Below are 27,364 nucleotides of genomic sequence, written 5' to 3'. Positions count from 1 at the left end.
GTTTGGCAGTAATGAACTCCTTTAGTTTTTTCTTGTCTGGGAAGCTCTTTACATGTATTTCAATGCTGAATGATAGTTTTGCTGGGGAGAGTAATTTTGGTTGTAGGTCCTTGCTTTTCATCACTTTGAATATTTCATGCCAATCCCTTCTGACCTGAAATGTTTCTGTTGAGTTATCATCTGATAGTCTTATGGGAGCTTCCTCATAGGTAAATAACTGCTTTTAAGATTCTTTTTGTCTTTAACCTTTGGCATTTTAATTATGATGCACTTGATGTGAGTTTAAAATGAATAATACTTAACCTCAGTGAATAAAACTCAGTTTTAAAAAAATAAATGTCTTGCCCTGGTTGTGTGGCTCAGTCGTTAGTTGAAGTGTCATCCTATATACCAAAAGGTTGTAGGTTCAATTCCCAGTTAGGGCACATACCTAGGTTGTGTGTTCATTCCCCACTTGGGGTATGTATGGGAGGCAACAGGGCAATGTTTCTCTCTCACATTGATGTTTCTCTGTCTCTCCCCCTCCCTCTCTCTCTAAAAAATAAATTAAACCCCCAAAAATGTCCCTGGGTAAGGATTTTTAAAGAAGCCTTCAGGAGTCCCTATTAAACAAGGTATTTTGTTATAAAAATTTTAAAATACAATCAATGGCAAAGAAATAAATATTTATAGCCTTAAATGCTTTCATTATTAAATAAGAAAAATTAAGAAAAGAGGAACCAAGTATTCTCTTTAAGAAAAAGAACAATAAAAAAACCCAAATGACTAAATTAATAGAAATATAAAAATACATTGAAATTAATAATACAGCTAATGAAAAAAAGTTATAGGACGGGTAAATATATACAACAGCTGTTGTTTTCATTTTTCTTCTTAAGATTGAAAACTTCTTGTAAGCTCAATTAGAGATAAAAAGAGAACAAAACCAAAAAACATATAAGATTAGAATGTGAAAGGAAACACAGCCAGAAATACAGTATAAATTAATAGCATTATGAGAAAATATCAGTCAAATCTATGGCATCAGAGTTGATGATAGTTTCTTAACAAAATAGAGATAACCTAAAAAGAAAAGAAAAATTTGAATAGGTAATTATCATAGAAGAATCAGAAAGGTGATTAAAGACTCAGTATCAAAAAGGTCCAGGACCAGAGGTACACACAGCTAAGTTTTATATCATCTTAGTTCACAGTTTTAAAAACCATCTCCATCTTCTCTTACTATAAGAATCACCTGGGGTGCTTGTAAAAGGTACAGATGACTAGGTCTCTTCCAAGGAAATTCTTATACAGTCTGGTTAGGGCCTACTATCTGTGTCTAGGTGATTTATATCTTCAGAGATGTTGGGAACTGATTTTAACTCTGATTTAAACTCTTACAGGCCAAAGAGAAAAGATTAAAAAGCTCACTGTCATAACTTTAATACTCAAATCTGACATGGATATAAAAGAAAAGAAAATGGATAAATCTCGTTGATGAATATAGATGCAAATATTCTCTACAAAACACTAGGACATAGAATCCAGAGATTTGTCAAAAGAGAAAGACAATTTGACTACATTGGGTTTATTCCAGAAATGAAAGGATACTTATATATTTAGAAATCTATCAATATAATAAGAGATATCGACAAATGGAGTCAGAAAAATATGATTATATCATTAGATAATGAAAACATATTTGATAAAATTCAGCAGGATTTATAATAAAACAATAAAAGCAAACAATAAAAGCAAACAATAAAAGGAAATTACTTGTGATAAATGCTCTTTATCAGAAACTAGTGGAAAACACTAAAATCATTTCACTTAAAATCAGAAACTAGGCAAGGAGTCAAGCTGTAATCATTATTGCTTAATATTGTCTTAGTCTCTAAGTCTTAGATGTACTAAGTGCAAAAAAGAAAACGAAATGACAGACATAAAAAAAGGGGAAAAAAACTATTATTTTTGTGATGACATGATTATATACTTAGAAAAGAATACCAATGGAAAAAAACACACTTCATTTAGAATAACACAAAAAATCATAACATAGTTAGAAAGAAATGTAAAAATAAAACAAATTCCAGGTGAATAAACTATAACTTATTTAAAAAGAACATGTAAGCAAATGGAAAGGCATATCATGATTTGGGATGAGAAGACATATCCTAAAAATGGAAATGCCCCCAAATTAATATATAAATGTAATATAATTCTAATTAACTTCAAACTGGGGTTCTGAGATTGAGTAAGTTGATCTTAAAATTTATTTGGACAAACAAATGCCAGACAATAGGTAATAAAAGCATGGAAAGTGAGACCAGGACTTACCTTACTAGGTAGGATGCCTTATTAGAAAAACACAGTATCAAGCCACTCTAATTAAGTCAACAGAATATTGGTAGAAATAAAATCATAAATTGGTGGATAAAATAGAGATATCAGAAATGGATTTCATGTTATATAAGGCATTAATATATGACCAGTCAATGAAGTAGGAAAGGGTACAGTATTTTAATGTCAGTGAGGCACAAGTGGCTGTCCATGTAGAAGAAAATAGAAGTAGTGCTCTATGTGGTACTATATAAAAATACATTTCAAATGGATTAAGACAAATAATTTTTAAAAGCTTACAAGAAAATCTGGGAAACTACACGTTTCTCTAAAGATAGAGAAAACTTTTAAACCAAGACTAGAAGCCCAGATGTTAAAAACAAAGAGACAGCCCAGTCGGTCATGGCTCAGTGACTGATCATCCACCTAAGATCCAGGAGATCACAGTTCGATTCCCAGTCAGGGCACATGCCGGGGTTGCTGGCTAGATCCCCAGTTGGAGCTGTGCAGGAGGCAGTGGATCAATGATGACTCTCTCATCACTGATGTTTCTATATCTCTCTCCCTCTCCCTTCCTCTCTCTGAAATCCATAAAAATATATAAAAACAAATAAACAAACAAAAAACCCAGAAAGATAAATTTGTTTGAAGATACAAAAATTAACAACATATTTCTGTATGATAAAAGATATGATAAAAGTAGTCACAGACAAGCCATACAACTGGAAACGTATTCCTAATACAAATGATAGAAAAATATAATGTCTACAGTAGTCAATGAGAACTTAGAAACTGACATAAAGCATAGAAATAACTCAGTAAAAAAGGGCAACATACATAAATATACAATTCATAAAAACAAACTGAAGCAAAGATGTTCAAATTAATTATTAGTCAAAGATATGCAAACTTGAAATGTGATGTTACTTTCATATATCAGACAAATAACTATTTAAAAAGCTACTCTTACACATTGCTGGTGGAAATGTGAAGTGTTTCAGAATTGTTGGAAAGCAATCTTGCAATTCATATTCAAATTTAAAATACATGTACCCTTTGACCCAACAATCCCACTACTAGAGACCTACTAGAGACTTATCCCATAGAAATAAAAGCACTAGACATAAATAAAGACATATTTTGGCTTTGCTCATGGTTATAAAGATCTGGAAACATTCATAGTTGTATGCCCAGTCATAACTGAATGGTTGAATAAATTGTGGTAGTATATATCGTGGGACACTATGTTGCCTTTAAGAGAACTGATTTAGTGCTCTACCAGGTGATTTGAAGGGATTTCCACAAGGTATTGCTGAGTAAGAAAAACCAGATATAGAAGAGTGTGTGTAATATAATCACAAATTAATAAAACAATGGCCACCCCTCTAGATATAGGTATACGTACATATTTGTGTTTGTGTGTGTGGTGTTAAGGGTGTGTGTGTGTGTGTGTGTGTGTGTGTGTGTGGTGTCTGCAGGCAGGATTTTATGAGCAAGGAGATAAATATGGAATATTGGATTATGTATACTGGATTGTCAACATCCATTAACTGGGGGAAGGGAAAGAGAGCAGATATGGATGGAAGGGGGTGGGGTGGGGAAGAGAGAAATGATAAAAAAAGACGTTTCAAAGAAGACTGCACTAGAAATTGATAAGCTGACCTTCAAATTCATAAAGAAATTCAAGAAACCAAAAACAATCTTGAGAAAGAACAAAGTTGGAAGACTCACAATTCCCAATTTCAAAACTTATTATAAAGTTACAGTAATCAAGACTATGTGGTACTGGCATAAAGACAGACATATAGATAAAAATAAGAGAATTGAAAGTTCAGGAATAAATCTATTCATTTGTGTTCAACTGATTTTTGACAAGGATGCCAAGACCAATCAATGTGGAAGAACAGTCTTTTCAACAAATGGTTGTGACACAATTGAGTACACACATGCAAAAGAAGCTGGACCCCTACCTCACACCAGACACAAAAATTAACTCAAAGTGAAACAAAGACCTGAATGTAAGAGCTAAAACTACACAACTCTTAGAAGAAAACTTAGACATAAATCTTCATGACTTTGGATTAGCAGTGGCTTCTTATGTATGACACCGAAATCACAAACAACAAAAGAAAAAATAAACTGAATATCACAAAAATTTTAAACTTGTGTGTTTCAAAGGATACCATCTAGAAAGAAAAAGACAACAAATGGGAGAAAAATTTGCAAATTATATATTTTTTAAGAAATTTGTATTGATAATATAAAGAATACTTATAACTCAATAATAAAAAGCCCAATTAAAAACTAGGCGAAAGATCTGAATAGACGTTCCCTTAAAGAAGATATATAAATGACCAGTAAGTACATGAAAAGAAGTTCAGCACTGTAAGCCATTAGGGAAATGCAACTCAAAACCACAATGATATACACTTCACACCTACCAGGATAGCTACGATCAAAAGACATAATAATAAGTGTTAAGGAGGAGATGGAGAAATTGCAACCTTCATACACTGCTGGTTGAAATGTAAGATTGTGTAGCTGCTTTGGAAAAGTCTGGCAGTTCCTCCAAAGGTTAAACATAGTGTTACTCTATGGCCCAGTAATTCCACACCTGGTTATATACCAAAGAGAAATAAAAACTTGTGCCCGTACAAAAAGTGTACATGAATGTTCATAGTAGTATAATTCATAATAGCAAAAAAGGGAAGCAACCTACATATTCATGAACTGCTGAATGGATGGATGAATAACAGGAGGTATAGCTATAAAATGGAATACTGTTCAACAAGAAATAGAAATAAAGTAATGATACCTGTTACAACATGGATGAAGCTTGAAAACATGATGATAAATTAGAGAAGCCCACCACAAAGGATGACATATGGCATCACACTATTTATGTGAAATGTCCAGAATTAAAGAGATTGAGAGTGATAGAAAGCAGAGGTGGGACAAGAATGAGAAGGAACTGCTTCTAACATGTTTCTTTTCAGGGTGAAAAATTTAGAACACAAAAATATTCTAAAAATGATGATGGTGATGGATGCAGGCATCTGTGAATATACTAAAAGCCATTCAAGTGTACTTTTAAATGGCTGACTTGTATGGCATATGAATTATGTTAATAAAGTTGTTATAAAAAAGACTGTACTAGAAAAGAACAGGTAATATGATCACATTTATGCATTTATGTAAAATTTAATATAGATAGAAAATATAAGTAAAATAAAAGATTAAAAGCAAAACCAAGTTCAATTATATCTCAAGGCCATTGTTTTCTTATCCTTAATGTAAATATTATAATTCTAGTCGTTTCATAAGGTTATTTGAGTAATGAAAAGGATGACGCATGTAAAGCACTTAGCAAAACGCATGGCATATGGTAATCACTCGATAAATGCTAACTCTTGCAATTAGTGATGATAAAAAGCTACTTCCTAAAGGGGTTTAAATGTCATTCATACTCACCTCCATTGTAAAACCTATGACTTTGAAACATTGCTCAATTAATTCATATTGAGATTTATAGAAACTATTATTCGTCATGTCCTGTACTGTTCTGAGGTAGTCATTTTGTAGGTATCTGAAAATATAGGAAAGGACGGGTAAAAATCTAAAATTCAGTGGAAAGTGAAAGTACTTTTTATGAAAAGTACAACCTCTTGGATTACCTGGGAGGCTTATTTTCAGGCAGTTTGTAATGGGCTAGTTTCTTCTTTTCAGCTAAACCAGCATAGATGTAGTAAAAAACATGAAAGTTTTTTTCTCCACTGAAAAAATAAGACATTTTCAGTAAGATGGTTAGTAAGAATACTTATTAATCGTTAAAATGACTTGGCAATGTAATTATCAGAACGACAGCAATTGTGAGTGCCAACTTGGGCTTCCCAGGATACCGGATTTTGGCTTTCTGTGATTGTTACTGTTATTATTTTCAACTATCACTGTCATTGAATTCTGGACACTACTAAGCATTTTCTATGAACCACTCAACACCTATTTGCAAGTGACTACCAGGCACTGTTGTATGCACTGGGATGCAAAAGGAGCAAAGTGAAAAACCCCTGACTTTTTGGAGTTTACATGCCAGTGGACCAGACACAAAAACCCACACAAATTAATAATATATAGGAAGCATGCCAGATGATCAAAAATACTACATTGTCTTATTTACCTGCCATAACCCCCTGGTTAGTACTCAAGCACTTCCCTCTAAGCCTAAGGAAACTGAGGCTCAGAGCGGCTACTAATCTCCTCTCAGGTCAGAGTTGATGGCTAAACTAGACCCAAAGCAGTCTGACTTTGAACTGTTGGACTCCAAAGCCCATGTCTTTCACCACGTTGTTACACTGGCTTTGTGGGGCACAGTTTTCTCACTGTAGAAGAAATCTGTTTCTACAAATCAAGTTCCAGAGCTCTGTGCTTCTGTGTATAAACAGCATTTCCCAGATTCTAGAATAATACCACTACGAAAATGAAGGTCCCAGCATGGTGAGCCTCTGGCTCAGGATGGTCCACACATAGCTGCTGAGGACTCAGTTTCCCCCTTCTTTCCTCATCTTCCTTTGGCTCTGGAAAGTCCCTGGAATGGGTCACACGTTCTCTCCATCTCCAAGGTCAGGCAAGTTCTCTTCAGAAACAGAGAAGGATGGTCTTCCTGTTTTACAGGTTCAGTCTCCATGGTTCCTCTTTGGCCCTGCTGTGCTTCTATTCTGAAGACCACGGTGGTCATTTGGAGACTCTGGGGTTTGCATCTGTCCTGTGGCATTGCCCCTCTCGTCTTCCCACCGCACCTTCCTTTTGTTTGGGGTGGTCTTAAATCTTCACCCCACTATCCACACTCCATTGTCACCAGGCCCTGAGACTGAGGTTAGGGCAGTTCCTCCTTCAGGGGCTAAATTCATTATAACCCTGCACTTTTCTCTGCCACTGTATTAATCAGGGTGCTCCAGAGAAACAGAACCAACAGGGTGTGTGTGTGTGTGTGTGTGTGTAAAGAGAGAGAGTGAGAGAGATCAAGGAGAGAAAAAAGAAATACCCCAAGGATACAGAGTTTGGAAATGGATGGAAGAATCTAAAGTCAGAGAAGAAAACAAGCATGGTTAAAACAAAATCAAAATTTTAGATCTTGTCTTTTCTCACCACAAAATAACAAAACTTCTCCAACACTGGTGCAGCATATAATTAAGTGTGCTTTGTTCTAATGAAACCATGATTATTCTGTGTGTCACACCTTTAACACTTAAACGACCCAGTGTACAATTAGAGAAGTGACTCATAAATGTAGACATACAAAATTGGAGGTTTTCTCTCTTTTTTGTTGTTAATCCTTACCCGAGTATATTTTTCCATTGTTTTTTTAGAGAGAGTAGAAGGGGTGGGGGGAGAAACATCGATGTGAGAGAGACACATCGATTGGTTGGTTGCCTCTCCTGCACGGATCAAACCTGAAACCCAGGTACGTGCCCTGGACCGGGAATCGAACCAATGACACTGCGGTTCATGGGCCAATGCTCTTTAACCACTGAGCCAAACCAGCCAGAGCATATGTTTTCTCTTTAATTATTAGTTTATGTTTATAGAGAACTGTAATTTGACAGGACCTGAAGATGCTATAGGAAATATACTGAACTTTAGTGGATAAACATTCAGAGTTAAAGAAACAGGAAAAAAAGATACTGCCAAAAATTACCCATTTCATGTCTTGTCCTAACTACATCAAAGTGTGTAGACAGAGGACCATAGCATCCCATACATGCTCATATGACCAGTGCTTCCAAGTCAGAATGCCCTGGGGACAAAGAGGGTCTCAGCAAGTTACCAAATAGTATTTCTCTGTCTTTGGCCACAATCTTAATTGTGTATCTTGTAATACTTCTTCAGAGTCCCACTCAGTGATTTGCAGGAAGGTCCTCAGGGCTCTCTTATGTGTGTTAATCTGCCCTAGATCCTGGGGATCACCTATGGAACCATGTTTGAGGCCTCAAACACCCTCAAACTGTGGCAAACTCCTCACAAGGGTGTGGCTTACCCCACCATGAAATGGCTGAATCTCTGACCAAGTGGCCAATAAGGCTTAAAGCCAACAATACAGCTTTGCATTCCTAGCCCCATAGGATATCCATGAAACAGTGCTTTTAATTTTTCATTTTTAATTACAGCTCCCTCCACTAAGAGTCCCTCCTTGAAGACATGCTTGAACAATAGGAAGCACAGGCAGGAGATGGCAGGGAGGAAGAAGAGACGGGTCGGGGTGTTCAGGTATTCATCCCCTTACTCTCTCCCTCACGGTGGCTGTCGCCCCAAAGTTAACAGCTCCTCACAGTCAGTCCCTCGAGCCCTCACTTCCACCAGGCTCTGCAAGCACTGGTTTCCTCCTCCGGCCTGTCAGGCCCTGGGGTAGCGATGGTTTCTCACTGCTGTTTCTCTGTGGGCAACTCATCATTTATTCTTGGTTCTCCAGTGTCCTCTCTACCTCTGTTGATAGTGCTTTCAGTTAAATTCTTTGAACTAGTTTTTTCCTTTGAGTGCCTTGACTGATAGAGTACACTTACACTTATAATAAAAAATGGACCTACTAAGATATTTCATTTTCAAAGATCACAGAGAGCTTCTCTAAAATTTAAGAATACAATTGAAATTAAGTGAAAAAAGGAAAAATGAATAGGCTGTGCTCAAATTACAACTGAGTTACATTTCAACCTGAATGTAAATTTGGAACTTGGAGTGCTTTTTCTCAATAAACTATGTTGTAAAACTAGAACAGTTCCTTAGGACAGCTGGAAAAAACTTACTTAATTCATAGCATGCTTAATATAGAATCCTAATTGTGTGAGTTCTTAGAATATATCCCACGATATTTCAATAAGCATTCACAACACTAATTCTATGGTTACAAACCCAGGGCATCATTGCGTAGCTCCAGAGTTTACTGTTCACAGTTTATTCTATGTGAATGATGCTCCACAGAACCCACTGTGAATGGTGCCCTCTCACATTGTGCAACATTGTGGCACCATCTAAATCTCATTAAGTTAGCCTCTTAAGTAGACCATCCCCATATACCTGAAGGAGAGTCTTACGCTATCAGGAAGCAGCACAAATTGTTCTGAGAACCAGTTAAGTCTCCACATCTGCATAAGACCCTGAGGTCCCTCTAGGGTTGGGTAGCAAAGGCCACTCATGTCTGTCCACTAAGTTCTGGGCACAGGACAGACATTGGTAATAGGAGCTGCTGTTTACTGAACATCTTCAATGTTTATATCTGTGAGAGATGTTATTCTAACCTTCACACAACCATCAACACCACTACTGCTAAAAATGGCTTAAACTGATGGGTTCATTGTGCAAATGTCTCATAGACATTATCTTAATTTACAGGTAGGGCCCTTGCTATTTCCATTTTAAAGATGAAAAACTGAAGTGCAGAGAGGTTAAATATTTCAAATCACACACACAGTGAGTTCCAGAACCAAGATCCTAGAAGGGTCTTTAAAATTTAAATATCTTACCCAAAGTGGACCTACATGTCATAGAGCCACAATTAATAACTATATTTATCTAATATTCTTTCCTTACATATTTTGAATTGAGGACCAAAGGACAATTTTCCACACTGAGGACTGAGCTCAGGAGCTGGACTCCAGGCAACTTACAGTCACAATTTACTCATAGTTGAATGATAGCGAATTTGAAGGCACTTTTATTAAATAATAACGTGCTAATACATAACAAGAGCTTGTGTTCCCATGAATTTAACATATGACATTTTACTACAATCTGGGTATGTTTAGCATAAAACCAACATAAAAAAAAATGGAAGACTCTAACTTGCCACACTTTAAAAAAAAAAAAGGGTGGAAATATGGTGTTGTGACTATAGTTTACTCTTAAAAATAACAAACAGATGTTTTGGAATCATTAGGGCAGAAAAGAAATTTTGTCATTCAGTTATAAACTACCAAAAGGAGCACACATGCTGCTTATGATGTGCATGCCGTTTAGGGCACAGTTTTAGGACATGTAGGTCACCAATGACTTGCATGTCACCAATGAAACGCATGCTGCTTATAACATGTGTGCCACCTATAACATGTGTGTTGCTTAGGGCACACGTCACTTGTGACATATGTATCTTATGACACGTATCTTTGCTTGTTTCCCAGAAAATAGGAGATATTTGATGTGAACTTACAGAGCTTGGTGGATAACTCGGGATTTCTCCAGAAGGTATTCATAGATCTGTGCTCCCACTACAGCTCCAGAAGAGGTGAATTTCATTTCTAAATATTTTCCAAATCGGCTGGAATTGTCATTTATAATAGTGCAGGCATTGCCAAAGGCTTCCACCAAATTGTTCACTTGTAAAATCTTCTCTTGAAGGGTTATGTTATTAGCCTAGAGAAAATGTCAAGATATATTTAAAAATGTAAAAAAAAGTGTGTGTAATGTTTCTGTCTTGATAAGCATGTTATGCAGATAGAAATGTGTATGAGGATATTCCTGGTATACTGCCAGGCATTCCGACCTGGCCTATCTCTCCTTTCCCACATGTGTGTTTACCCACCTGCTTCCTTAGAGGGGCTAAGAGATGTTCTGTGCTTTTTCTATTCAAATACAGTTCCACTCAGTGCCTAATTTACCAACACAATTTATGTATTCTGAGGTACACTTCTTATTTTCCTATTCCTCCGCTACCTGCTTGGGCCCCCATCCAAATGTCCCCTAAAGCCTGAAACATCTCCCTTGCTTCCATGGAAGCCGTTAAATCCGAAACGAAAGGAATTAAGATAATTTGTAAATTCAAAAGCAGAGGAAAGGGAGGAATTGTGAAAATGGAGAACACCTTAGAAGTGTAGATGGGGGGAGTGGAAGCCTAGTCAAGGCCTACTTGCCTGTCCCTGGATTTTTTCCCACCCCATCTCCCATTCTCCTCCCCTCAAACAAGTGTAACTTTTTTTGTCTTTGCCACCAAGGGGAAATTTATTTGGGTTTAAAAGCCAATTTCTTTTAGAAAAGCATTCTCTACTATGAGAAGCTGAAGGAGGTACCAGTCATTCATATCTCGGCAGAAGCGTGGATCAAGCAGATGAAGGTGTAACACCTTGCTGGGCTCAGCTGTGTTAAAGGTATGGAAATTTTATATGTCAGGGAGAGGAGCAGTAGGTATTTCTGGAACACAGGCTACAGTAGAATGCAGGTGGCCTGGAGGGGTATTCACAAGAAAGTTTTAAGGGCATATTAGGACTTTGGGTATTTTCTAAAAGAGGCAATAAGGATTGAAAGAAGAGAGTAACAAGAACTGAAACAAACTTGGCTCTTTTAAAATTTTGATTCAGCTTGTCAAATTCTACCAAAAAATCCTGCTGGGATTTTTATTGAAATTAATTTGAATACATGGATCAACTCGTGGAGAACTGACATGTTAATAATATTGAGACTTTTAATCCATGAACATGGCACATCTCTCCATTTATTTAGGTCTTTCTGATTTCCTTTATCAGCTTTCTCTACTTTTCATCATACAAATCTTTTACATGTTTTATAAGGGTTAGATTTAAATAGTTCATATTCTTTGGTGTTACTGTAAATTATACTTTTAAATTTCAATTTCCAATTGATCATTGCTGGTATATGTATATGATATATGAAATACAATTGATTTTTGTAATAGTAACTTCTCTTTAAACTGCTAGTAAGAAAAGGAGAGAAAGTAAGCATTCAGTGAACGTGTTGGTGCTAAAAAGAGAGAAAATCACATTTATAAAGCTTTGGCAACTAAGTAAGATAAGTTAGAATATCCTCAAAACAGAGCATATGCTTTTCATGTTGTTTGTTACATTTTAAACTCATAAAGGATAACAATTGTGCTTTATAACTTCTGTGCATTATTAAATCTGATAATTACTGAATATTAATCTAATCTGTTACATTAGGCTCTGGTATGTAACAACTATCTCTATTGGGACAGATAAAAAATAAACTGTACCTTTCCAAGTACTGTCAGCTGCTGAACTAAAAGGTGAGCACTTTCAGTCTTTCCAGCACCACTTTCTCCAGAAATAACAATGCACTGCACAGTGAGAAAAGGAAACTGTAAGAAGACTTTATCTTCATGAAATTCAGCTGACACAAGAAAAACTAAGAGGGAAGTTTCTAAGAATGTGAGACTCCTTACCTGGTCTGAATTATATGTTACCATAGACTGGTAGCCTAAGTCAGCCACTGCAAAAATGTGAGGAGGATTGGCAGTTCTTTTTGCTCCAATATATAGTTTGGAATGCTAAGGATTTAAAAAATCACATTTTGTAGGGCTTTTGTTTTTGTTTCCTCCCTAGATTATTTACAGGTAGAGCTGCAATTTTTAAAGCATAACATAAATAAAAAGAAAGTTTCATACCACCAATACATTACATACATGTTACACATACAGCATACACACTTAGATATATGCAGAATTCATGCAAAATAATGTAGAATATAAGAGCCTGACACAAAACGGCCCAGAAATATAATATGACAATATGATATGACATCACTATGGCAGCAATATTTAAAAGAAGGCCCTTTTGGAAGTGTATACCACTCCAAAGCAGAACTTAGTGTTTCTTTAAGTAAAAAGACACTTTATAAATAAGAAAATTAGGTATCATTTTGTTGACTATTCCTTGGATATAATAACATCTGACATATGACCACCACTTTTTTTCCTTTCACATCATTTTACATAATTCTCTCATATATTTAATTGATAGCGGAATTTGCACGAAAGCCCAAATCACCTGAAACTCAGGTCAAGGTTCATAAATTTACCATTATTCTTGTAAATTTTAAGGTGGTAGAGGATGAGAGAAGTATGTATTTTTCACATATAAAAAATAACTCTTAGGCACAGTATTAAATAATTTTCTGGAGTATACAAACAGCTAGAAGATAATGGGTACAATTAAGAATAGCCTTATTTAATTTCAGGATACTATTCTATATTTAAACCCTTAGGGGCTGAAAATGGATTATTATATATTTATATTAATACAACACACATTATCCAATGTTAAAAATGAATCAATATGTCAAAAGGATTTGTAAATTCATAATGACATGTTTTATAGCTGTTAAGCATATATTACCTATATTAACAATGTAATTATATCTTTAATTCTCCAATAATTGGGTGAGAGGTAGATATTGAGCAGACACTTTTTTAGACACCTATGCATTGATATGATGCACAGTATAGACTAGTTATCAATAACTATAAGTAAGTAACATTCTGCCACATGCTTTTGGGAAAAGGAAGTCCATATACAGCATCCAGGTTAATTCATCTTCTATTTTTTCCTCTCTCTATGTTTTAACAATAATTATTTAACTGTTTATTCAAGGTTCTGAATAAAACTTTCTTTGGCATAATTTAAATATCTGTATAGTACAATTATTAGTACAAAATAAAAGAATAGAAGGCACACCACATACCTCTGTGGAATAAAGACCCAGACTCTGGAAAGGGTTAAGAGCAATGAGTATGTCTCCCACATAGAGATAAATCTGATCTCTGGAATAACACTTCTCAAGTTGCTCAGAGACTGTATTCTATAATAAAATAAAAATAATTTCTTTTTCTTAAAAATCATTTATGGTCAACTACAATGTAAAAAGCAAACAATAGTAAATAAAACATCTGGAATCAGGACCAGAAAGAAATAGACGTATTGATAGTAAGACGTGTAAACTTGGTGAGCAACTACCCTTTCACTCGACAGGCATTTTCTTTGGTTTTGAGAGCTGTAGAGGGATGTCATTGTTACCAGTGTTTTCCAAAGGACCAATCTAAATATTGCAGAGATATTATACACATATATGATGCTTTCAAGGAAAGAGGTAAACGCAGGTGATGAAGTAAAGAGAAAGAACACTGGAAAAGAAAAGAGGAAGATTAAGTGAACATATTATTCCAAAGTGAGCTTATCCAGTGGCTCTGTGGAATGTTCTAGCCCTTTGTCTAGACATTTGGCTTTATGAGGCAGAATGAAACACACAGTGTGGTGATTCTGGAGGGGAGGGGCGAAGGTGGAAGTAAAAGAAGGCATAAAGGGGATAAATGGTGATGAAAAAATGAAATAAAATAAAATAAAGTAATTTTCATAGTTGATAAGTTATGAGTACATGGAATCAATTTTAATAGCATCATTAAAATAATACATGACAAAAGAGAGGAACAAAAGTTCTTAGGTTAAAAAAAAGATAAAAAGAGCCTTAGCCAGTTTGACTCAGTGGTTAAAGGGTCGGCTCTCGAACTGAAGGGTCTCAGGGTCGATTTTGGCCAATGGCACACTGGAGTCTCACATCGACGTTTCCCTCTTTCTCTCTCTCTCTCTTTCTCCCCCCCCTTCCACTCTCTCTGAAAAGCAATGGCAAAAAATATCCTCAACTGAGGATTAAAGAAAAAAAAAGACAAAAAGAAAGCACAGACAATAGAAACCAACCAACCAAGTGTTTAACATATATATAGGTCAGCAATATGATAGCAAGGCCCTCTTTATAATTCACAAGCTTAGGAATTCACATCTTTGGAAAATGTGATACATAAGGATTCATAAAGGTTTTGGCAATCTCTGACTTGCAAACACTGTCTGATTACAAGATGTTTGATGTTCGCAAGATAGATTATCCTGAGGAAGTACTTGAGTTGTTTATACAACCCTAAATTTACCAAATGACTACTTCTGTTCAGAAAATGTCTCCTGATTTGTTGCATTTCTGAGCAAAATGATCAGGCATGTATCAAAAGTACTTAAAAAAATAAAAATCTGTTGATCAGGCAGGATGGAGATCCCAGCCTTTTACTGAAAACGAACTATTCATTTCTCTAATGATCTGATTATCTGGAGTAAGGGAGATGAAAGGTAAGGAGGCTGAAACTAATTTCCTGGCTTGGATTTGTACCTACACAGAGATGTTTGATCTATTTCTGAGGTCACTGGGATAAGTAAGGAGTTTCAAGCAGAATTCAATGCCCTAAAAGGTTAGCTCAATGAGAGCAGGGGCTCTGTGATCCCATGAGGGGGACCACTGATGGTATGTTGGAGACCTCTAGGTACTGCCACTGAGAGTGGAACAGGAGAAGAGTAAGTGGAAGGAAGCCACATCAAGAGTGTAAGGAGACGATTTTTTTTACCTCAGTAAATCATCCCTTTGAAACTTACAGAAAGAATTCAGGAGAAGAGTCCATATCCTACGAGCAACTCATACTAGTGGAAACTCATACCTTTGCAATTTGAGTTACCAAAAACAAAAAAAATGACAGCAGGCTGGAGCTATCTAGAAATTTGGGTAACATGTATTAAAGCTGAAGATAGGAGAGAGAATCCAGAAGCTAAGAGACAATGAAAGCACGAGACGAACAGATTCTGTTCAAACAACCTGCTGCTCACAGCAATTCTATAAATTAAAAAAATCTAGAATGTTTATGTTAGATTAAACTGTGTTCTTACCTCATCCAAAACTTCTAGGGTTGCTAAATCATCGACATCCTTCGGGCTTGAAATTAAAGGCCTGCTGAAGTTACTTTTCTTGGTGTGAATACGTTCGTGTCTGTGGAGCAATACAAAAAGAAAAACCTTTTCTGATCTGAGAATTTATCACTGATCATAGTGGGAGTAAGCTTTAAATTGAGATGATTTACTAAAGTCAACGATAACAGTTTACCAGAAAATAGCCCGATGTATTTGATCTTTTGTTTTTCTTCTCCTTTGGAAAAATGTGACATGTCAAACTTACTTCATGGATGATCAAGAGTTCACTATTTCTATCAAGAGCTAGCCTACATACAATTTGCTTTAATGTTTCCTCTAAATTCCTATGTGTGATTTAATCTGCTACAAAGTGGTGAGTCAGAGAGACTTGAATTCATTAGATTTCCAGCTTTGTATGAGGTAGGATTAGGCCATAGGTGGTCAAGGAATGGTAATTTTATTTATTTTATTTAATTAAATGTTTTGGGGTGACATTGGTTAACAGGATCATATAGGTTTCAAGTGTACATTTCTATGATATAAGATCTGTATATTGCACTGTGTGCCCACCATTCAAAGTCAAATAATCTTCCATCACCATATATTACCATATATTAGGCTCCCTTCACCCCCACCCCCCAACTCCCTTTCCTCTGGCAACCACCACACTGCTGTTTGTGTCCACAAGTTTCAGTTTTATATCCCACGTATGAATGAAAGCATACAGTTCTTAGCTTTTCTGACTTATTTTACTTAGCATAATATTCTCAAGGTCCATCCACGTTGTCGCAAATGGCAGTATTTCATTCTTTCTCATGGCTGAGTAGTATTCCATTGTGTATAAGTACCACATCTTCTTTATCCAGTCCTCTATCGAAGGACACTTTGGTTGTCTCCATGTCTTGGCCACCCTGAACAATGCTGCAATGAACATAGGGGGGCATATATCTTTGCGAAAACATGTTTTCAAGTAGATACCCAGGAGAGGGACTGCTGGGTCGGATGGTAGCTCTATTCTTAACTTTTTGAGGAACTGCCAGACTGTTTTCCATAGTGGCTGTACCAGTCTACATTCCCACCAGCAGTGAATGAGGGTTCCCATTTTTCTACAACCTCTCCAACACTTATTATTGCTTGTCTTGTTGATAATAGCCATTCTAACAGGTGAGGTGGCATCTCACTGTAGTATTGACTTGCATTTCCCTAATTGCTAGTGAGGCTGAACATCTTTTCATATATCTGTTGGCAGCTTGTATGTCTTCTTGGGAGAGGTGTCTGTTCAGTTCCTCTGCCCATTTCCCAATGGGTTGTTTGTTTGGTGTTAAGTTTTATGAGTTCTTTATAAATTTTGGATATTAAACCTTAGTCAGAGCTATTGTTTGCAAATATCATCTCCCATTTGGTCGGCTGCCTGTTCGTTGTCAGTTTCTGTTGCTGTACAACAGCTTTTTAGCGTGATATAGTCAAAGAATGGTAATTTAAAAAATTATCATTCAGCAAAACTTAAGAGGAGTACAAAAAGATAAACCACACTGTGAATTTTCAAAGGGTTTAAATGTATGTAGAAAATTTATTTCAGACTTTAGAAGTTTATTATCAGAGGAAAACATTTCAGCAATTTTTACCCACGGCATAAAGATCTTGATTTGATGTGAAGGCTGGAGAAGTTGCTGAGATAAACACAAAGGTTTGTTTCAACTATTCTGGACATAAAATTATCATCCACTTTATTTGGAGCAAAACTGTTTATTTGGACATACTTTTAAGCATTTGAATTTGTTTATAGTAAAAGGGGAAAAAATAAATAGATTATGAGGAATAATAAGAATTATACCACTCACTCATGAACTTTAATGCTTTCCCAGTGCTTAGAGAACTAAGTCACTATTGATATTCTCCCATCTCCATCCACGGCCAGCCCTGCTTCTGTGCACTAGATTCTGTCTCCTCTCACTTATTCAAGGACATCATTCCTGCTGGTTCCTCTCTCATTCCCCCCTCTCAGCTGTTACAGCAAACAAAAAACACCTTTCCCTGACTTCCAGTTTCTTCCATCTACTTTTCCATTTCCTTGTTTTGTTTTGTTTTTAAATTTATCTTTATTGTTGAAAATATTACAGATGTCCCCTTTTTTCCCCATTGACCCCTTCCACCCCACACCCACTCCCTGCCCCAGGCCTTCACAACACTAATGTCTGTGTCCATGGGTTATGCATATGTGCATATAAATTCTTTGGTTAATCTCTCTCATCCCCTCACCCATCCCCACCTTCCCTCTGAGATTCATCAGTCATTTCCTTGTTTTATTGCAAAAAGTCCTCAAAAGAATTTTCTAAATTTATTATCTTCAATTTCTCTCTGCCCATTAAGAAAACCCACTTCAATCAGGCTGTCCTCACGACCTTCATGGAAACAGTTTCTGTTAAGGACATTAATGACCTTCACATTGCTAACCCAGTGGTCAACTCTAATCCTCATGTTGCTTAACCTATGAGCAGCATGTAACAGACTGCTTCCTGAATACAGGCATCTGGGCTTCCTGTACCCCTCTGGATTCTCTGCCTTAATTCACTGGCATCTTCAGCTGACTGTCTTTTTCTAGTTTCTCTCCATCTTTCTGTCACATTTTGGAGTCTCCCACGCTTCAGTCCTTGCAGCTCTTTTCTTCTCTACCTACATTCACGCCCTGATTTCACAGCTTTAAATACCACGCAGGTGCTGACAAGCTTGCTGACCGCCAGGCTTAAGCATCCAACTGCTTCCTCGACAGTTCACTTGGAAGTCTAATAGGCACACTTAACACATCCCAGCACATGCTCCTGAATGCCCCAGCCTCACACCTGCTCCTGCCCCATGATCTTCATCTCAGTAAACGGTGACTCCATTCCTCTTACTGTTCGGGCAAAAAACCTGAGAGTGATCCTTGCTCTTTTCTTTCTCTCAGACCCCTCATGCAAGCTATAGACAAATCCATCAGCTCTATCTAGAACCAAGCAGTTCTCATCACCGTCTATCTGCTCTACCACATTTCATCTCAGTAGCCTTCCAAGTGGTTTCCCTGTTACCACCTTCACCTTCTTACACTCTTCTCCACACTGCAGTCAGAGCAATCTTTCATATATATATATATTTTTATTGATTTCAGAGAGAGGAAGGGAGAGGGAGAGAGACAGAAACATCAATGATGAGAGAGTCACTGATCAGCTGCCTCTTGCAAGCTCTCCACTGGGGATCGAGCCCGCAACCCGGGTATGTGCCTTGACCAGGAATTGAACTGAGATCTCTTAGACCATAAGTCAACACTCAACCACTGAGCAACACTGGATGGGCCAGAGCAATCTTTTAAAAAAGTATGTAATATGTGTCCTTTGCTTGTGTTATTTCCTCCTTGGCCCCATCTGTATGATGAAACTTTATTCACTTCTCACAGTCCACCACAAATGCCACCTTTTTTGAACCCCTAAGCATAATTCTTACTTCCTTCAAGTCAAATATCTTAGTTAAGTCATTTCAGTCAATCATTTGTGTACAGATCTTCCTTTTACTAACCTGTAAGCTTCCTCATGCTAGGGAAAGGTCTTCAAACTATGAAAATATGGTGCTGAAACAACTAAACATACAAGTTCCAAAAAAACAACAACAACAATCTGGACACTAACCTTATACCTTTCATAAAAATGAACTCAAAATGGTTCATAGACCTAAACGTAAAATATAAAACTATAAAACTCCTAGAAGATAACATAAGAGAAAAATCTAGATACTCTTGGGTTTGGAGATGAGTTTTCAGACATAACACCAAAAGCACCATCGATGGAAGAAAAAATGATAGGTTGGAGTTCATTAAATTAAAAACTCTGCTCTACAAAAGACACCGTTAAGAGAGTAAAAAGTGAAGCCACAAACTGGGAGCAAATATTTGCAAATCCTATAACTGATATGACTTGTATCTAATAATAGGAAAAGTTTCACTCCTATTTGCCGTTCTCATGTTCCTCCACAATTTTATAACATTTACAGAAATTTACAGTTACGCACTTATTTGTATGGATAACTTAGTTAATATTTATTACTTTACTACAATGTAAGCTCCAAGATATACAAGACTATGTGTTTTTAGTTCCCATTTAGAACATAGCAGGTCCTCAACAAACATTTGCTGAATGAATGAATGAATGAATGCATATCCTCCATGATTTCAGGCACAGGACTGGCACATAGTTCGTCTCCACATTTGCTGAACTCAACAAGTATAATCTTATTTATCCCCCTATTTCCAAAGAGACTCATATGATACATTATTTTTTTAAAAATGGAAAATGAGATCCAACTATCCAGTTGATTGAAGTGAAGAGCCCTGAATTTTCATGTTTTTATGGGCCCATCTGGCAGCTAAAGACTGTCCCTGGAGAATGAAAAGAAGCGGCTGGTGAAGAACTGGGGGATCAATACGTAGCTGGCTGGTACCCTCATTCTTCTGCTCCTGTGAATTCGTCCTCCAAGATGCTTTTGGAATTAGTTTCCAAAAACGTAACAAAGATTTTGATACTGTGATGATTAAAAACCTCAGATGGCTCCCCACTGTCTACAGCATGACTCAAAAATTCCTCGGCATGAAATCAATGAACCTTTACAATCTTGCCTCAAACAACCTTTGCAGCACCATTGCCCACCATCCCTGCACAGAACATTCCCCAATATGTCAAGTATTTTCAAGATTCTGTACTTCGCTCATTCTGTTTTCTCTGCCCAGAATTACTGTGCTCCCATGTCTGGCAAATCTCTGCTTGTCATGCAAGGTCAGGCTCAAACATCGCCCTCTCTGTGAAGCCATGGCAGACAGAACACACCATTAGTAGAGATGCTTTCACATTCAATTAGGTGTGTCACGTTCATGGTTCCTGCTAGGTGGGGAGAAATTATGAGAGAAACCCAATGTTATTCATCATTCTAAACCTGGCGTCAAGGATACGAAGATGTAAAATACAATTGGTGGCTTGAATCACAATACTGAGCCCTACCCAACCAGCTGGTGTGCGAAGAATAGTATCTCTTAGAGTGAGCAATCTCACCTCCTTCCCCTTTGGCAGCAGAGGTGAAGCCTAGACAGGTGCTAGAGGAGCACACTGAAAAGGCACATGGCTGTCTGGCACATCTGGGCTCCAGCAAACTTCCCTCCCAATCTCTCATCGCTCAGGGTTGAGGTCAGTTTAACTGGAGAAGCACCCTGGCCACTGGAATGGCCTATCTGTATTTCTCCCTTAACTGTATGTCTAATCACCAATTACTGCAAGTCAGGGCCACTGGCAACGGGCTGCTCTGGGAATCATGGTCAGCATAGTTGTCACTTGCTTGGGGTTAAACATTATGGAGAAAATGAGGCAAAAAAAGAGACAGTAATAGCTGTCATGACAAAGTAGCACTAGTGATGACTCACATTTACACTCTTTCAAGTGGCATGATAGTTGCATCAGTAATATTTTTCAGCTTTAAAATTAGCGTAACATTTTAAAAGCCACACAATTAACAATGTAGAAGATCACAGGACATAAGAGAGAGCACAGTTAAATATAATGCAGTCCAATTCCCTTTAATTTTAAGAAATGTAAAAAGTCAGGCCAGGAAGTTTGTGATGGGTCCAACCTTGAGGCAAAACTCAGTGAACCACGTAATTAATGTGGCATTTCCATTCGTGTTCTCATTTGTTAGACTTCTCTCCCACCTCAAACACACACACACACACACACACACACATGCACGCACACACACACACAGAGCCCTGAATTATACATGTTTCAACATCCACTACTGCATTTATTCATTCAACAATTATTTAAATTTCTGAAGCACCCAATGTGCTGGGGAAAAGCTACGAAGACAATAGAACAGGCCCTTGCTCATCTGGAGCACACATTCTGATGGAAGAGTTAACAAAGCATATCAACAAAAAAGTTAAGATAATTTCAGCTAGAACGTATATGTTTGGATAGATTCATTTTTGAAGAAAAATATGTTAAAATCAAGGAGGTACAACTAGCTACTGCTTCAAATACTACTATGATTGACATAACTGTATCTGTTCACATGGCCTTTAAAAATTCATGAATGATGCATAGTTAATGTAGGTGCATGAATTAGTTTATGAAAGCGTTCTCTATGAGGTAAACACTTTAAAAGCTATTAAAGTTGTAATACATGGTGAAGAAACAAAAGTATATTCTATAAATGAAAGCAAAAAGAGACCCAGCAGTTGTGAAAATACTTTACATCTTCTTACATGTCTCTTTTGGTCACTAATATATCCTGAGCACCTAAAAGAGTAGTTGAGACATAGTAGATACTCAATAAACGTGTAGAACGACTAAATGATTCTTCATCAAAGGAACATGTCTGCTATCCATGTTTGTCTGAAACAAACTGAATTATTTGGGGTTCCTTTGGGTAAATAATAGCTTTAAATGATTTTTCTTACTTATAATATTGTGTATTTCTTAAAATGAGTTAGTACATTTTCATAAGGACATCTAAATGTTTTCATATTTTTATACATTAGTGGATATCTTATCATGGCTGATTATTGTTCTGGTCGACTTTCATTTTTCCAGTATCAAATGATTTTGATTTGTTAGATTTAGCTACATACCAAGGACCAGACACAATTATAATGCAAATAATTTTTGATACTTTAAAAAATACACATTTATAGGAAGTGATGGCTACAGATTTTGGAAGGGCTTTTCTTTAGAACATCCTCCTATCACTGTCATTTTAATAAAAACCTAAGTGTGCAATTCAATCCAATCACTATTTATTAAGACCTTGCTCTATGCAAGGCATTGTCCTCAGTGTTGAGGGGTTACTGTGTATGAAATAAGATCCAGACCCTGCATTCAATGAGTCTTAATCTAATGGGAGATATAAACACAAACATTTAAAACAACGCAAGGAATATGGCAAGTGCCACAACTGAAGTAAAAATCAAATGTTATGGAAATAGCAAGGAGGAAATAATTCCATTCTGCTGAACTGGGATGGTTTTTAGTAGTTCAGCATTTAATCTTGGTTTTTAAGTAAGAGTAGGAATCCATGACCTGAGTTAAGGTATTTGTACGAGGGGCTGGTGACTGGTGGGTGGTCAAACCTGAAAGAAGAGCCTGTGTGGATCTCAGTGTGTGTGCCCCGGACAGTGATATTGTGCTTGCTGAGGCCAGGACTAAAAGGCATGACGTTGGAGGCTGAGGAAACTAGGTTGGGGAGGGCATGGTCATCAAGAAACAGATGTCTTAAAGGCATTCGAATTCCAAATGTCCAAAAAGCAAAACCTGAAATTCCCCCAGTGTTTCTTCTCTCACTGACTGACACCACCATTGAATTAGCTGCACACACCAGAAGTCTCCATCTCCCTCACCTCCTATATCCACTCCGTCAACAAATTATTGTGTTCTGATCTCCTTAAAATTTCTCACATCTCCATTTCTCTGCATCTCCACTGAGATGATGGTCCCACTGAATGCGATGGAGTTGACTGAGGTGAAACAGACTCAGATGTCACGAAAACTATAGAACACTTGTAAGAACATTTAGAAAATTTGCCTTGGACTGCAGACTTGATACTTGGGTAAAAAAGGGAATTTCTTATAATTGAACCTAAATCCTAAACAGAGAGAGTATTTAATAAAACCTTAAATGCTTCAGAGGCTCAGCCTGACTCTTCCCTCTGCCTGGCCTGCTTAATGTACCTCCCTCCATTGTGAGGTCTGAGCTGATCACTCATTTTTAACATTGCAATTCCATTCTACCCCAACCCAGGACTCCTAATCCAATTTACCTTGCTCTCTTCTTTTTGTTTAGCTTCTATCACCATCTAATATACTATTATTATTATACTATATATATTATTTAGTAATTTATCATATTTATTGTCTGGGTTTTCCAATTGGTATGTAAGCACCATGAGAACAGGAATTAAAAAATAAAATTAAATCTGGCCTGGCCAGCTTGGCTTAGCGGTTGAGCATCGACCTATGATCCAGGGGATTGAGGTTTGATTCTTGGTCAGGGCACATGCCCAGGATGGGGGTTCAGTCCCTAGCAGGGGTTGTGTAGGAGTGAGCAGATCAATGACTCTCTCATCATTGATTTTTCTATCCCTCTCTCCCTCTCCCTTCCTCTCTCTGAAATCAATAAACACATATTTTTTAAAAAATTAAATCTGTTGACTGATATATCCCATACTCCTAGAATATGATTCTCACAAATAGTAGGTGCTCAAAATATATTTCTTAGGTAAAGGAGTAAATATTTTCCTTTTACTAAATGTTCATTTACTGTGGAACCAAAGAAAAAATTTATTATTTTTAAACGCTGGTTATAAACAACTGAAACGCTCAAGTAAAAAGTATATATATATGTTTCAAGATAATCTTATACTTCTAACATTTTCCTTTTGCCTTCATTTTACACAATTAGTTTCCATTCTTGTTGCTTTATTCAATATTTAACTTCTATAAGACTTGCGGAAAGAAAAGTTAGAATCCTTCCATAAGATTTTTGTCCTTTTGCAAAAAGTACAGCTTGTTAGCCAGATTATATATTTCATTTACTCTGTAATACTGGAGAGACATAGTTTCAGACTATAAATATTTTCTTGCTGTGTTGTCAAAGGTCACAGATACCCTCAGGGATGGTTATTATAGTTTCACTTGTATTTCAGTTCTGCACACTGGAAAAAGAAACAACTATTGCTGTTCGACGTTAAATTTTCATCTTTACTATTCAGTAGTACTACTGCAACGCAACAGCTTTATTTGCTTTTACTGTAGTTAAATACACTCTTGTAAATATCAAGCTCTATCTTCTAAGGCCATCCAGGAACCACTGGGGTAGTCTAGCAATCCTTTGTCAAACATAAATCTAATCAACGGTTTTATTTTGGTTTCTTTATCCATCTTTAAATTCTAGTAACAAAGTCACAACTGGTAAATACCAATGGGAGTACGGGCTCTCACTGATGCGCCTTGGAAAAGCAGTTTTTATTTCTCTGCAGTTTGGCCCTTTTGGCCAAGTGTGTAGTTCTGAAATGATGGTGAGAAAGGAAGCCAGATGAGCACAACAACCCTGACAGTGACTGGAGTGAGAGATGTCATGGTCACCCAGCCCCCGTTACACTTTTAATTGTTCTTTTCATTCACTGAGCCCTTCCTCTTTCACAAATAATTCCTTAGAGATGTGCTTTAATCTGCACTGTATAGATAAACACATGTTCATAAAACTTGTAGTAATGCTGGGTGAGGTTGGAAAAGTAATACAGTTGACCCCTGAACAATGCAGGGGTTAAGGACATTGCCCCCTTCCTCCCACCCCCCCCAGCCCTGCTCTGCCCTCCCTTGCAGTTGCAAACCCACATAAAGCTTTTGACTCCCCCAAAACGTTACTGCTGACCAGAAGCTTCATCAATAATATAAATAATTAACAAATATTTTGTATGTTATTTGTATTATATACAATTATATACAATAAAAGATAGACAAACAAATGTTAATAAAATCATAAGGAAAATACATTTACAATGCTGTGCATATTTATTGAAAAAAATCCCTGTATAAGTGGACCCTTGTAGTCCAAACCCATGTTGTCCAAGGTTCAACTATATATGGAAACAGATAAAAATCTTACCTACGTTAACATCTTCCTTAATTTATTCTAAATCTCTGTATTAATAGTCTCCTAATCTTTTCTCTGTGTGGGCACTAAAGCATATGAAATAAATGAATACCAAGGGATTTTGTTTAAAATTAGCATGTTCCTACAGGATATTCTGTATCATTATAATTTTGTTATTACTGCATTTAAAATCACTTCCTGATTTTTCTTTTTTCTAATGCTTTTTGCCCACTCATTACCATCACCAAAATTCTATATTCTAAGGCAGGGGTAGGGAACCTTTTTTCTGCGAAAGGCCATTTGGATATTTATTATATCATTCGCAGACCATACAAAATTATCAGCTTAAAAATTAGCTCTGAAAAAAAGCTCCGAGATTTAATGAATTTTGAGTCCCGCCTGCAGTTGCCTTGGCAGGGCCAGACCAAATGATTTCACGGCCCATCTATATACAAGGCCCTTGGGTCGGATGTTCCTCACCCTGCTCTAGGGTACAGACTGGCAAACTTCGGGCCAGATAAATAAACATTTTAAGCTTTGTCGTCCATATGACCTATGTCACAACTACTCAAACTTGTTATTACGTTGTGAAAGAAGCCTAGATAATACATAAACGAACAGGCGTGACTGTGTTCTGATAAAGCTTCATTCATATAAACAGGCAGCAAGCCAGGGCTGACCTCTAAGACACAGCTTGCTGACCCTCTGAGAAACACAAGATTTGGAGGAAAGAGAGCGCCTGGAGGGAGGGACAGCAGACATGATCAATGACTGAAGGTTCACCAGGTAGAGGGTGCTTTTTTAAAAATAAGTGCATTAGAACAAGATGGCGGAGTAGGTAATAGCGGCACCCACTGCCTCCCACTGCCTCTCGCAAGCACATCAAAATTACAACTAAAATACAGAACCACCGTCACTCTGAGCCTCCTGAAATCTGGCTGCACAGAAGCCCCACAACCAGGGACCTGAAGAAGCATCGAGACCGGTAGGAGGGGCGCAGACGTGGGCGGATCGGGGCTGAATCACTGAGACCTGCCGCGGGCCCACACCCAGTGCTGCGGTTGAAACCCGGGAGGGAATCTCGGCGGCGGAGGTTTCCCAGAGAAGGGAGGGGTCCCAGCCCCACAGCAGGCCCCCAGCCCAAAGCTCCAAGCAGGGAAGAGACGTCCCCACAACTCCGGGCTGTGAAACCAGCGGGAACTGTCCCTGAGGGTCCCCGAAGCTGTGGGAGCCCCCCCAGCTCCCCTCAAAGGGCCCGCGCACGGACTCACTCAGACGCGCTCCCCCTGAGCCCAGCGCTGGGCAGCAGCTGGAAAGGACCTGGGACACTCGGGGAGGAACTAACCTGCCTGAAGTCGGGGAGAGAGGTGGGGGGGCAGCTTCCTCCCAGGCAGAAGAGCTGCAGAGGCCATGGCTCCTTTGGCGAGTCCTCCCCACACACAGCCGGCAGGCAGGCGCCATGTTTGAATCGCCAGCACCTGACTCACGCCTTTGGCCCCGCCCCGTGATCCTGGAGGCCCTGCCCCTCCCCACCTGCAGCTCATCCAGGCCATTTCCAGGGGCTTTCCTAAAATCTCTCAAACAAGTAGCAGCAGGCCCCATACAGCTTGATAAGTGGCCCCAGGTCTGGCACTAGCGGCAGCCTGCACTGGCTCATAGCTTGGCCTCTCCTGGATACCTCCAAGCCCAGTACATGTAGCAGCCAGCTACAGTTTGCTGTGTAGCTCAGGCTGGGTGGCCCTGGGCAAGGCACTGGCAGAGGCTGACTTCGCACCTCCTGGGAGGCCCCAGAGACAGTGCACCTGGTGGTCAGACTCTACCACGCTGGATTACAACCTTACCACATCCATGAGTGACACTCAAGG

The 27,364-nt window shown here is 37.8% G+C and overlaps 1 protein-coding gene across 1 annotated transcript in view; it reads right to left on the bottom strand.

The window, feature by feature from the left end:
- The window catches only part of MYO3A (myosin IIIA), a 182,481-nt gene that overhangs the window by 93,044 nt on the left and 62,073 nt on the right, over nucleotides 1–27,364 (bottom strand). The window contains exons 9-15 of the mRNA XM_016218655.2: nucleotides 15,816–15,915; nucleotides 13,798–13,914; nucleotides 12,500–12,604; nucleotides 12,311–12,394; nucleotides 10,517–10,719; nucleotides 5,994–6,092; nucleotides 5,791–5,905 (exon numbers count right to left, since the gene is read on the bottom strand). Coding sequence (XP_016074141.1) covers nucleotides 5,791–5,905; nucleotides 5,994–6,092; nucleotides 10,517–10,719; nucleotides 12,311–12,394; nucleotides 12,500–12,604; nucleotides 13,798–13,914; nucleotides 15,816–15,915 — 823 coding nt within the window. The remainder of the gene's footprint in view (nucleotides 1–5,790; nucleotides 5,906–5,993; nucleotides 6,093–10,516; nucleotides 10,720–12,310; nucleotides 12,395–12,499; nucleotides 12,605–13,797; nucleotides 13,915–15,815; nucleotides 15,916–27,364) is intronic.

The sequence above is a fragment of the Miniopterus natalensis genome, chromosome 1 (genome assembly GCF_054644295.1).
Source record: "Miniopterus natalensis isolate mMinNat1 chromosome 1, mMinNat1.hap1, whole genome shotgun sequence".
NCBI classification, from domain to species: Eukaryota; Metazoa; Chordata; class Mammalia; order Chiroptera; family Miniopteridae; genus Miniopterus; species Miniopterus natalensis.
The sequence above is the reverse complement of the archived record's forward strand: the minus strand, read 5'-3'. Positions and strand labels throughout refer to the sequence as shown.